Source organism: Triticum dicoccoides, chromosome 3A, assembly GCF_002162155.2.
Source record: "Triticum dicoccoides isolate Atlit2015 ecotype Zavitan chromosome 3A, WEW_v2.0, whole genome shotgun sequence".
Lineage (NCBI taxonomy): Eukaryota > Viridiplantae > Streptophyta > Magnoliopsida > Poales > Poaceae > Triticum > Triticum dicoccoides.
The window spans coordinates 495,482,335-495,495,295 of NC_041384.1; the positions used below are offsets into that span (position 1 = coordinate 495,482,335).

The 12,961-nt window shown below is 46.7% G+C and overlaps 1 protein-coding gene across 1 annotated transcript in view; it reads left to right on the plus strand.

Moving 5' to 3' along the window:
* Positions 1-5,701: 5,701 nt before the first annotated feature.
* Positions 5,702-12,961, plus strand: part of LOC119268766 (LEAF RUST 10 DISEASE-RESISTANCE LOCUS RECEPTOR-LIKE PROTEIN KINASE-like 1.2) — a 22,019-nt gene continuing 14,759 nt past the window's right edge. Inside the window, exon 1 of the mRNA XM_037550475.1 lies at positions 5,702-6,579. Coding sequence (XP_037406372.1) covers positions 5,823-6,579 — 757 coding nt within the window. The 5' untranslated portion in view covers positions 5,702-5,822. The remainder of the gene's footprint in view (positions 6,580-12,961) is intronic.

Here is a 12,961-nt window from a genome sequence, read left to right on the forward strand (position 1 = left end):
GGATGCATCTGTGAACCCCTGCTCTGTGTAGCGGTAGCTTTTAGTATCCGCCTTTAGTTTCATGCCCAAGACCATAGATCTCACATATATTTCTGCCCATTGATTCAATACTGTTCCGCTTTGAGCTTTTGAATATTTTTCTTATTTTCTGAACTTGCTTCAGATCCAACGCTGTAGAGAAATCTTGTGAAATCTGTTTCTGCATACTTATCCATCCGCAATCTCAGCTGTTTCAATGCTTAGATCAGGCAGTTTAACTTTGTAGAAAAATTGCCAAACCGGTATATACCATTAGTCCCCTTGTTGAACCGCCAGTTGTTGTTGCTTCATAAAACTCCGGTTTAGATAGATCTGTCTCCGGTTTAACATTGCACATACCAATGTACCTTAATCAATGCATTTTTGAACCGGGATCATCTACCTTGTAGATTTCATCATGGCCAAGCAAGTATACGAGTGCAACTGGGTTCCTTCTCGCGTCACAGAGGCTCAACTGGACGATTTAGTCCTGATCAGCGCTTTAGGCAGCAAAGATACCATCCATTGGAGGGCTCCTGGCAAAGAATACCCTCCCACACCTCAAGAAGGAGAGGTCATCGTTTTCGTAGATCACTTAGCCCGGGGCTTTAAGCCGCCCGGTTCTAAATTTTACCGGGACGTTTTAGCCGATTTTCAACTCCATCCACAAGATACTGGCCCCAACTCTGTTACAAACATGTGTCACTTCCAAGTGCTCTGTGAGGCGTTCTTTCAAGAGGAGCCCATAGTGGAATTGTTCAGAGACTGTTTCCATCTAAACCGCCGTACTGAGTTTACTGACGGCTCCAATACGGAGTTGGGTGGCGTGGCGATTCAGAAAAGGAAAGAGGTCACATACCCTCACGCCAAACTGCACAGCCACCCCAAAGAGTGGAATCAAACATGGTTCTATTGCAAAGACACCTCCCCTGCTGGTGAAAATCCCTTGCCTGGCTTTCGTCCGGAGCGACTCAGCAATACACACCCCTTTCCGCAAAGGTTGACTGCCCAAGAGAGAAGCAAATATGCTCCTCAACTGTTGAAGCTCAGAGCCTTTATGGCCAACGGTTTAACAGGGGTTGATCTCGCCCGCTGTTGGATATCATGGAGCATACTGCCCCTTAGTTAGTGCTCTGGTTTGACGTGCGAGTATACTGGCAGTGTTGATGATCCACTGCGACATTCCAACATCCAGCTCACTGATGAAGAAATCACAGAGGCTTTGAATAAGATGCTGAATGAACCGGAACACATTTGTGCTAAAACCGGCCTGCTTCCCTTCTGTGCCACCAACAAACCGCCAGCTGTAAGAGTTTGATTTTTCTTTTTGCTGAATCTGCTGTTGATATATCTTGTCATTGTTTTAATATCAGTATCTGTGTAACCAGGGCAATGATCCATTTTGGAGCAAGAAACTGCCGCGGGAAAAACCAGAAAAAACAGACAAACCGGAAAGGGAAACCCGACAAAAGACTAAAGCTGTGAAGAAGACTGCCCACAGGAAAAGAACCACTGCATCCTCTAATCCGGCCCCTGATGATGATGTGGATAATCCGGACCTTGAGTAGGGCTTGACTCACTTGGCTTATTTTTCATGCGTCTTATTGATGATGATATTTGTCAGGATGATGCTGAAGCCAGCCATGCTGATGTTGTAGAGGTAATTATTCTCTCTTCCGATTCAGGACCTTTGCCTTCACTAAAAATCCGTCAGGCAAACCGAAAAGTTAAATTTTCTCATCCTCTTGCTTATTTGGATCCCAAATTTCTTATGAAGACCCAACAGCACGAAGCTCGTCGCACAACCCGGCACAACGGCCAGGTAGTTACCTCCGCCGGTTTACCGAACAGTCCGGTTCGGAAACGCCGTTCAGAGGTCTCTAATTTGCTTGTCAGTGCTTGTCCTAAAGCGGGCTGCTTTCGTCAACCTCTTAATCCATCTGACTCCGATTACCAGGTTACTTCCCACTCATCCTCTGGCGAGTCATCGGCTACTCAGCTGCCACCGCTCAAAACGGTGCTTGGGTAAGCTATACTTATCATAATATTTGCAGCACATCGCCTTGGAACATATGCTGTATTTGATTTTGTTATTCCTTTCAGGGCCAAGCCTAGGCCAAGCAAGAAGGCTCGCCTGGACAAAGCGGCCGAAGAGGATGCCGTCCTTGAACCGGGCAAAACACCAGATCTTGAAGCGGCAATTCCTGAGGATATACCCAATGATCCACCGCAGCAAGACGATGATCTTATTGCTGAAGAGAGACAATCAATGTCAATGAGGTGCATGAAAAATGAACCAAGACAATCAAGTTCTACCTCTACTTCCGGTTCATCAGGGTCGTCATCAAGCTCTAAACCGATGGGTTCAGTTGCCCTCCTCTTCACAGTTTTCTTGACAGCTTTCGTTTTAGGTCGAGAAGGTTTCACCGCTTTCTCCTGTGATTTCTTTTTCCAGAAAGGATCATCACCCTGTTTAAAGGATGGGCAGAGGATATTAAGAGTTGAACAGTTCAAGGAATACCAGATATAAAGCGAAAGCAAAGCAATTCTTACAGCGGACGGTTTGTTCCGTGTATAGAAGGGACTTAGCCCGGTTTTACTGCAGACAGCTTCCGGTTCATTCAGCATTTTCTTGACGGACTCAGTGACTTTATCATCTGTTAGCTAAATGTTAATATGACATTGAGAGTCTTTTAGGTCACCAGTGTACTCGCACATTAAACTGGAGTGGCGACTTAATGGCAAGATACTCCAGGTCAGCCAGCAACGAACAAAGTCCACACCAGTCAAACCATCGGCCATGAAAGCTCTAAGCTTGGCGAGTTGTGCTGCATACGAGGCCCGTTCCCTGGCAGTTAGCCGTTGCGGAAGTGGATGTGTATTGGTAAGCCGGTGAGCACGATAGCCCGGCAGAGGATTCTCATCTTCGGGGGAAGTGTCCTTACAATAGAACTAAGTTTGATTCCAATCCTTTGGGTGGTTGTGAAGTTTGGCGTGAGGAAAGCTAACATCCTTCCTTTTCTGAATAGAGACGCCACCAAGTTCAGTGTTGGGTCCGTCTACGAATTCAGTGCGACGGTTGAAGTGAAAGAAATCTCGGAACAACTCGACAGTCGGTTCTTCTTGTAGATAGGCCTCACAAAACACCTGAAAGTTGCAGATATTGGATACATAGTTGGGTCCAATATCTTGAGGGTGGATCTGAAAGCTGGCAAGTACATCACGGAAGAACTTGGATCCAAGCGGTTTAAAACCACGGCCCATGTGATCAGCAAACACTACTACTTCGACGTCTTTGGGAGTAGGAGGGCATTCAGGACCAGGAACTCGCCAATGGATTTCATCCTTCTTCGGCAAGGTGCCAATTTTGACACATCCATCCAGTTGTTCCTCAGTAACCCGGGAAGGGACCCGGTTACAGGAATAGAATTGTTTGGCCATTGCAAGTGAAGAGCTGGAAAAGATTACTGCCGGTTTATGATTCATAATGACAATGCATAAAGTACAACAGGTTGACGAAAAAGAAATTTAAGCATGTAAAATTGATAAACCGGAGGAAGTTATAAATCGCCTACGACAGAGTGTTTATAAATGGTAAAACGATGGACGGTTTACAAGGGGACTAATGGCATATGACAGATTACTTTCTACAAGGATAAACCGCCTATGCAGGTAAGGAAGACACAGATCTAAGGCAGAAATGACTAAGTGAGGAAAAACAGGTTTCATAAGTTTGCATTGGAATTTTGGATCTACCGTGAGTCAGGAAAAGAAAAAATATCTAGACCTAAAAAAAGTTTAGTCCTGAAGCAGTTCACAAAAGGTCCAGATCAAGTTCTTATGTGTTTAAAGTTTGGTTCGATGGCGGAGATAAGGAATATCAAAGTTACTGCACAAAACGTATCAAGCCTGAGGTCTGCTATCTAGGGACTAACGAAGAACATGGAGAGAGCGCCATGAACTCGTACGAACCCTAAGTGGATCTACAGAGGAGAGAAGGGAGAGACTTACAGCGGCTGTTGAAGTAGCGGAGGGGCGCCGCATTTCTCTGGTGCGATCAGGTCGATGCAGCGGCCAATGGTGAGGCAGAGATGAAGCTCGACGACGACGGCGGCGCTCGGGTGCAGGAGCGTCGCAAGGAGGAAGAAGAGATGGAGAGGCGAAGGAAAGAAAGGGAAAGGGATCCTCCACCTCTATTTATAAGGGTAAAGAGATAAGCGACAGGCGTGGAAATCGAGGAGCCCAAATAAATGGATATCTAACGAGGCTGTCGTTTCAATTGTTGGATGTTCATAAATGAAAGGGTATTTTTTTTTTACTTTAAATGAACAGATGACGTCACGGCGGTTTACTGCAAATCCGGAGGATGACGTCAGGGCGGTTTACAAGATCTATGCGAAGGTGCAAGGGGAGGAATTTTTCTAAGTGTTGAAGATTGACATGAATAAGTTCAAATCAATCTGGAGCCTAATGTTGGGGATATTATTACTGGACATAAACCGGCCAGGAGTGGCCGGGTTAACTCTATGATGATTAGAAGCCCAGGAAGACAAAGGATGGTGGCGCTTTATGAAGGCCCGAGGCCCAAAGGCGGGTTAAGGCCTGTAGACATAAACCAACATTATCATGTAACTTGTATTGTAAGATAGAAGGAATAGAGACCGAGTTGGACACGATGATGATCCGGCTTGGGACTCTGTAAACCGGCGGGCGTCGACCTATGTATATAAAGGGGCGACCCGGCGGCAGTTTAAGGAGGACACACAACAACTCGAGAATTAGGAAAAGCGGATTCGCTCCCTGGTCATCGAAACCCAAGCAATTCCATCACAACTGGAGTAGGCTTTTACCTTCATGGTAAGGGGCCGAACCAGTATAAAACTCTCGCGTCCTTTGTCCGCTTTAACCCCTTTAAACTAACCCGTAGCGATGGCTCCATCACTAAGTCCTTTCACAAGGACATCTGTCGTGGCAAAACCACGACAGGAACAAGCACAAATCCGTGGTGTGTTTGCCATGACAGTGTGGATTTAGTCGCCATCTTCGTGGGCAACCTGGAAGTGCAATTATTTGGGACAGAAGGAGGAGAAAGAGGAGGAGGTTGGAGATCGACATGTTGGCTCGTCGTGCGTTTTCCGTCGATCGAGAGGGGGGTGGGGGCGCTAGAGATCTGGTCTGGCAACTAGAGAAGGAAGACGATGGAGATAGGTGATCGAGAGATAGGAGACGACGGCGGCAAGTCGCACTGGGGTTCGAAGGCCGATAGAGACGATGGGCATGTTAGGTTGTGTGGGAAGCGGGGTCGTTCGCCCGGACGTGTGAGCGATTGTGCGACACACCGGACATGCGAGTTGTGGCTGGGTGCGCCCGGACGCCGTCGTGCGGGCAGGGTTGTCTCCGTGTCACACAGGGCATGCGGCACAACCCCTAAATGCCGCACCTGTGTCAGTTATCATCGTCCAAACTAAATTAACAAAGTGTCCGAACAGTGATAACTAACAACGCGGCTTTATCACCCTGTACTGTAAAATGCACTCCGGCCCACGACCATCCCCATCACCGGCGCCCGGTGCGCCCCCGTCGTCGTCCGCAATGAATAACGGGTGATGCAAGGTCGGATCATCGTGCAACCGCGCACTGCCGCGTGCTCCGTGGAGGATCGAAATTTGCACATCCAGTCGACGCACCTGTCGTCCCCGCCTAACACCCTCACTTGACTCTCACGCGCTACGATCGCGCCAGCTTAGTCGGCGCGACTCCACCCAGCCCCCCACCTCCCCTTCTTGCTCATCCGCACCGCCGCGATGCCTGCCCTCCTCCTCCTCCTCCTCCTCGCCGTCCTGCTCCTCTTCGCCGCGGCCAACGGGTACCCACCCACCTGCGGCAACGCCACCTGCGGCGGCCTGACCATCGCCTACCCGTTCTGGCTGAACTCCTCCTCGGCCTCCAACTGCGGCTACCGCGGCCTCGGCCTTGCCTGCGAGGGCAACACCACGCTGATCCTCCCCGCCCAGTCCCACCACCGGTACAGAGTCTCGGGCATCGACTACGACACGCACTCCGTCTTCCTCGTCGACGACGTCGAGGCCGAAGCCCTCAACACGGCCAGCTGCCCGCACCTCCACTTCAACTTCACCATCGACGCCGGCTCGGCGCTGCAGCTCACGCAGTCGGACTCCAACATCACCTTCTTCTACAACTGCAAGAGGAACGCCTCATGGCCCTCTGCCGTGGAACTGACCGGCTGTCCCGACTACAACGGGAGTTCGTACGCGTTCGCGGGCGATGGCTACACGGACGAAGCGAGCGAGTACGGGTGCGAGGCGGCGGTGGTGGCGCCGGTGCTGGACGCTCATAAGAAGGCCATGATGGAGGCGCCTCCTGCGGCAAGATACGTCGAGGTGCTCAAGGGCGGGTTCGAGCTGAACTACAGCCCGCACTCGGAGCAGTGCGGCGCATGCGAGCGCTCCGGCGGATGGTGCGGCTACCGGCACAACCAGACGCACGGCGGGGTGGGGTTCGCCTGCTTCTGCGACGGCGGGCCCACGGCGGATCAGTGCGGTACGTATGATGCTTTCTCTCCTCCCGCGCGCATTACCTCTTCCACTGTTGCTTGCTTGGGTTTCCAAAATATGCGTTCCCTTTTTTGTTGCCAATGTCTAGAACGGATAAGATGATCCTGAACATTCACGCTATCTGATCTTCGAGCAGAATCAAACTTCCGGAGCTAGCCGTCCATAGCAATCTATTGCACGCTCGTACTAGTTGCCTAAAGCCCTGAAGGATTCGAGTCTCTGCCAAACCTTCTCTTCTCATAGAAACCAGAAGCAACAGGATCGTCGAAGTCAATCATTAACGCACCGCAATCTAATCAAGTCCTTCTTTATGAGCTTCCCGGTAGGTGTTTCCCGGTGGTCCGTTACGAAATTGCTTTACACACGACACTACACGCACGATCTGCGAACGATGCATCCCTCCCCAACAGTGATTCCTGCCTGCACGCTTGCTTTTGATGCTGCCAAGTAGGATCGTGCAGGCGTCGGCTGTAAAACTGTCGTCCGTGTAGCAGCGCTGGGTCCGTTAGAACAGCAACAAGCGTTCAAGTCCACAAGTTGCAGCGACGGAGGCAGCAGTGTGAGTCACGCACAGACACACGACCTGACAGGCGACTCCCGAGGTTGGGTTCACAACCCGACGGTAGCTGGGGAGGGGGGCCCTGTTCGCGGATCGACGTCGATAGCTCAGCCCAGTGGTGACCGTCGACTGCTCCGCGTGGAATTGATCGCTCGCCGGTTGCTTCTTACGCTTCGCCCCGACTTCCGTGGACGATCGAGGAGTTGCGTTGCGTTGCGTGGGACGGTTGGCCAGGATTGCCTCCCGTCTTTCGATCTTCTGCGGCCAATTTGGAAAGTTTGGTTCGGTTGGTGCCGGCATCCTCGAGGGTTTTTCTCGCGTTCATACTTCGTACTGACATCGCGTGCGCCGGTAATGTGGCGCGTGTCGCTGTGCAGTAGTACGACTGTATAATTGTAGTTGTACCTTGGGCAGTGACCACGCATCAACAGACGACGGACATCAGCGTCTCGTACCTACTGGGCTACTGCTGCTACTACAGTAGGACTACCAGTTAGGTTGCACCCCGCTGTCAACGAAATAAGTTTTGCAACTTCCATCCTCCAAAATCAGTGTGCGAAGATACGTTTTAAAAAGCTGAACGGCCGTTGGATTTCGGATTGGCTGTACCTAGCTGGTGAGGCCTCTGTTCATTTTTTTGAAAAACCATTGGCTAACACCTAAACTGAGAACAGGTCCCTCCACCAGCCCCCACTCAGCAAATCTGGAGCATCCGTCCGAGATCCAACGCTCTGCATTAGGTTTCTCTATTTTTGCACCATAAGGTTGTTGCTTCTATTGCATTACTTTTTTTGGCGAAAAAACTTCCGATCTATTCATCAAACATCATGGCAATACAAATAACACAAGGAGCAATAAAATTACATAATCTGACTAAAAGTTTGGTACTATTGTCACCCTATCTATACAAGAGAATGTTTCCTTCAGCAACCCATGAATCTTTTGATTAACAACGCCATGGATTGACCAAATAGATAAGTTCTTTTCCTTTTCAAAACCGATACATCTTGCACGGACATCAACTTTGAGGCCACGTCCCTACCGAGCTGCCGATTTTTCCATCCTAGTGACAAGAGTTGTCACTCTATACAGATGAAGGTTTTATATTTTCGGAACTGCCGCTCCGGCTTCGTACCTTCGTAGCACACTTATACGCACATATAGATGGGCACCGGACCCAATGGAGGAGTTCATGCCCCAAAGGTAGCCCAATCTTCACTGTGTAGGATTGAATAGAACATGGTGACTAGTTACAAGATTTCTAATGTGGGATGCGACCAATACGATGGGTGAAATGACCCAAAGTTGCAACAACTTCGACCCATTGTCCGACGCAAAACCACAAACTGGAACTAACCCACATAAAATAGTCGGGATCATAAAGCATGAATTATGGTAAACTGGAGGCTACCTCTTGCAAATCTAGGTAAATAACGAGAGTAATGGTGTTAAGAATCTTCTGTGGTCTTGATGCATAAGGTTGTAGCTAAATGGCTTTGACAAAAAGATTTCTAAAAGGATGGAGTATGGAGTTATTCCAAAAGGATGGATAGAAGGGGGTTTTATAACCACGGACAAACTTCCCCACCACCCCCTAGCTAGGCGTGAAAAGAGTCGAAAACGACTCAATAGTTGCATGGCTTCATTAGTGGGAATAAGCAATGAACTTGGAGAGTTATTTAACAACTTCTTGAATTCTCATGTGGCATTTAACAGTCTGCACTCTTCCACCAAATTTCCCAATAATTTTGATACACACCTCCAAGTGGTGCAAGGTATGTTGGGACGGAAATTCTAATTCAAGGAGCTTCTAATGGTATGCCACATTGTCTCATTGTGCGTCCATGACGGTGGTCGCCACATCAAAGATAAGAAACACGTGTTGAAAGCATGTGATGCACTTAGAGCTTGTATGGACAAACTTTGTTTGTTCATGAGCTCAAGGATTGCTGGCTTCCCTTGGCATGGCACCAAAGTTCACTTAACAAGAAACAACCATGTCATTGGAATTATAAGACAAACTAAAGTTAAGGTTCACCTAACCACTTTTTTGGCATGACTTCTTGTGATTAACCCAAAAAAATTTGGAGTCGTGTTAGTGTAGGTGATTGTCCTCGCCACACGCACACATGTACCGAAAACACATACCATTCAAACTGACGCTCTGCCAAAAAGAGACCAATGTCGGCACTCTGCAACAAGATAATGGTTTATGGACTCTTTGACCTCACTTGCACATTGGCATTGAAGTCGCTCACTAGTCGAATTGACAACTCTACCTTCCAAACAACCAGTGCCAAGACCTTATAACACATCGACAACTTTTGAAACCACCGCTTTGGCTTCTATGTTGGCCATAAGACCACCTAAGCAGCCAAAGTTGACACCCCCACCAAATCATGGCAGTTTGTAGAGACGTCGTGGCTACTTTTTCTCGCCACACTGCCCGGGGTTAACTCCTCCATCGTCATTACTAGTACGACATCTCTTACAATAGAAGCTCGACTGACTAGGTCAAGATCTCTTAAGGCAGTGCCTCCAAGCAGGAAGTGGCGATGATGTTGTTACAGCCCTCTCCTGCAGAAACTATATATTTTGGCTTTCACCCTAAGGATCCACAAAACATCGTGGCAGGGCATTTGGCCAAGAGGGCACCCACGATGAAGCCTCTAAGGAGGTGAACAATGCTCATGGGTGTCTTACTCGCGAGTCTCAGCCAAGGTTGATCAATATTTTCACTCAAAGATCTAGCACTCACACAACCGATGCAATCCACACTGGTTATTGCCTAAGGACTTACCAAGATGGTATACTAGATAGGAAGGGAGATTCGTTAAATAATATCTATATTTATTATATTTAATGTGTACAAACACCTATCGTGGGAGTGTTATGATCATTACAGAGGTCATAAGAGTAGTACTAGGATACAAGTGAAGGAGACCACTATACAAGTTTTAAACATAATGTTGATAATTGTCCACCTAATGGCAATTATTAAGCCAGAGGTTTGTACTCAGGTTGAGATAGTTAAGGTTGAGTGGATGGATCACTCTAAACCTTTGGAATGGGACAACCAATCTGAAAGGATCTAGATGTTGCCTAGAGGGGGTGAATACCATTTTATAGCAAGTGCGAATTCAACTTAATTTCTAAGATGGAAATAAAGTAGCCTGGTTATTTTCAAACACAGTCTATAAAGATGATAGGCTCAAGTAAGCGCACCAATAACCCATGTCCAAACAAGTTTTGCTTTAACAAAAGCAAGCAAAAAGTTCAAACTTTACACAAGATATATCAATAGTAGCAAGTATGGTTGGCCTACTTCTACACATGATATATCGTATAGCCCCTTGAGTGTTTTAATGAAACAAGGTGTAATATTCATATTGTAGATTGGAAGTGGGGGAAAGAGACAACTGATGTATTTCCTAGGATTCAAATATCCACTAATATTCCAGCCTTCATCGAGGTGCCCGCGGTCTGACCCTCTCTTAGTTCACTCTCCTCTCTAGGGATTACTATTCGATCCACTATGGATAGCTAACAAGCTCCACATCGGCTTAACAAACAACTTGGGCTTCTCCACAAGCTTCACAAAGAGATCATTAAACCAATACTACATAAACATCTGGGAGGTGGTGTCCTCCAAGTGAAACAAGCTCTCAGACTCTCACTAGAATCATTACACATGCAATGAGTGCAAAGCTAAGTGAATCAATTTTAAAGTTGGTGATAGATTTTAAGATTAGCTAGCACTCCCTCCGTCCATAATTAACTGCCACTGAAATGAGTGTATCTACACACTGAAACGCATCTAGATACACTCATTTTCAGCCAGTTAATTCCAGACGAAGGTTGTAGTTTCCTAGAACATCCTACACATGCAAGTCCAAAAAGAGTAAAGAGCAGAAGTTGAATGTAAAGGGATTCATGAAAGGGATTGAAAACACTAATCATGCCCCCAAACACTGATTACCCCCCTCCCCCCTCCCCCGAGGATTGGATAATTGGCATTATCCTACTCCTTGTTGATGGAGATTCAGACACAAACTCCTAAGACTTGGTTCAACACATGTCAAAGCATTGGCAACATCACTCATAAAAAGCACACTTAGTGTTTGTGCACCTATTCCAGCATAGCTTGATACCACTAAGATCAAATTCTCACTCCATGGTTGATCTTCACACAAAGCGAGCAATCTCTGGCCTTCACAAACTTATTGGTTTCTTCACACCTTCAAGGCCCCCAAGCACTCTTGGTCGATCTAAGAAGCGTAAACCCACTGAAAGTAACAAGAAGAGGTTGCTTGGTGATGAATACCCCTCTTGTTCTTCAAAAGGTAATCTCCTCCACACTCAAACTTCATTGAATGAATCCATAGGTTTGGGGGTTGGTTATTTTAAAGATAAGCTTGGGAAACAAAGAGAAAATATCAAAAAATAGCATTAGGGTTGATGTAGAATACCCTTTCAAATTCAAAACAAGACTTGGTAGATGCTGAGTGGGATGATGGGGTGGGTGGTGGTAGTGCATATAGGCTGGACCCAGAAATGTGACCATCGAATTTTTGCACAACTCACGGGTTTCAATTTCACCCTGGAGGTACCAAAAATAACTAAAAGTGTCATCTTTACATAGGCCCGGAGTGTCCGAGCGGAATGTCCCAAGAGGCTATGAATGGAAACGAAACAAAGGAAACAATTACTGGATGTTGTTCAGAGGATTCGTCCAGCGTTGGTTCGAAGGTTTCGAATGACATATATAACTCGTTTTTCACTTCTTCGAATGATCTAGATAAAAAGTGGTTGGGGGTCTGACTGGCCCACAGAACAAAGGAATTAACTCTCTAAAGGAGCCAAAGGCTCCTGGTGAGAAGTGGTTGGAGGGTCCGAACAAATGAAGAATGGAGAGAGTTAGGCAAAGGAAATATGTGACTTTTGAGTGGCGGAGTCTGATCTCTAAGCACTTCGCAACAAAATTTTCACCTTACTAGAAAACCAGTATCCTCTTTTGCATAGTATCGACATACCTAAGGACTCAATGGTATCTAAGACACTAAAGGCTACGAAATGCTCTTAATCTTGTTGACACTTGTCCTTGGAGAAAAGAGGGGTCAAACAATCTTCCTAAATTGTCTCTTGTGGCACCTAAGGTGGTCACCACTTAGAATAAATATTACTCCTTCGGTCCTTCCCTTCCTTTATACAAGGTGTATTAGTTTTTTTCTAAAAATTTCACATTGTAAGGTGTATTTCTCTTTTCCTTGCAGTTTTCCATGCGCACCCTTCCGCCATCCATTACATCCCTTAGATAAAAAGTACTACGTAGTTCCCAATAGAAAGGTAGTAAAAAAGAATCTCTCTCCCTGATTGCATGCACTCACATCTCTCTCTCGGCATCCCACTGATTGATCTTATTCTAGTGCAGCGAGATTTAGTTGCATTTTATTAGGCCGATGGTTATTTATTTGTCGCTAATTAACCTGCTAACTACCTAATTAGCTAAGGGTATTTTCGTCCAAAATTCTCCTCAATTTTGTCCCTTGGTCACCGCGCCCAAAAAAATACACCTTATATAAAGGAATGGAAGGAGTACTCCATTTAACACCATAGATCATAAAAACACCAAGGGCAATGGGTGTGCTTCCACAAAAAGAAACTTATGATCTAACCTCACACTATGTAGATCATGCAATGGGTTGATTGGAGAGAAGAGGAAGAAAGGAGGAGATCGATAAATGACACCTAGATCCATAAGTTGTTTCTCTCACTTATAGCTAAAAACAATGGGCGAAATTTCACATCA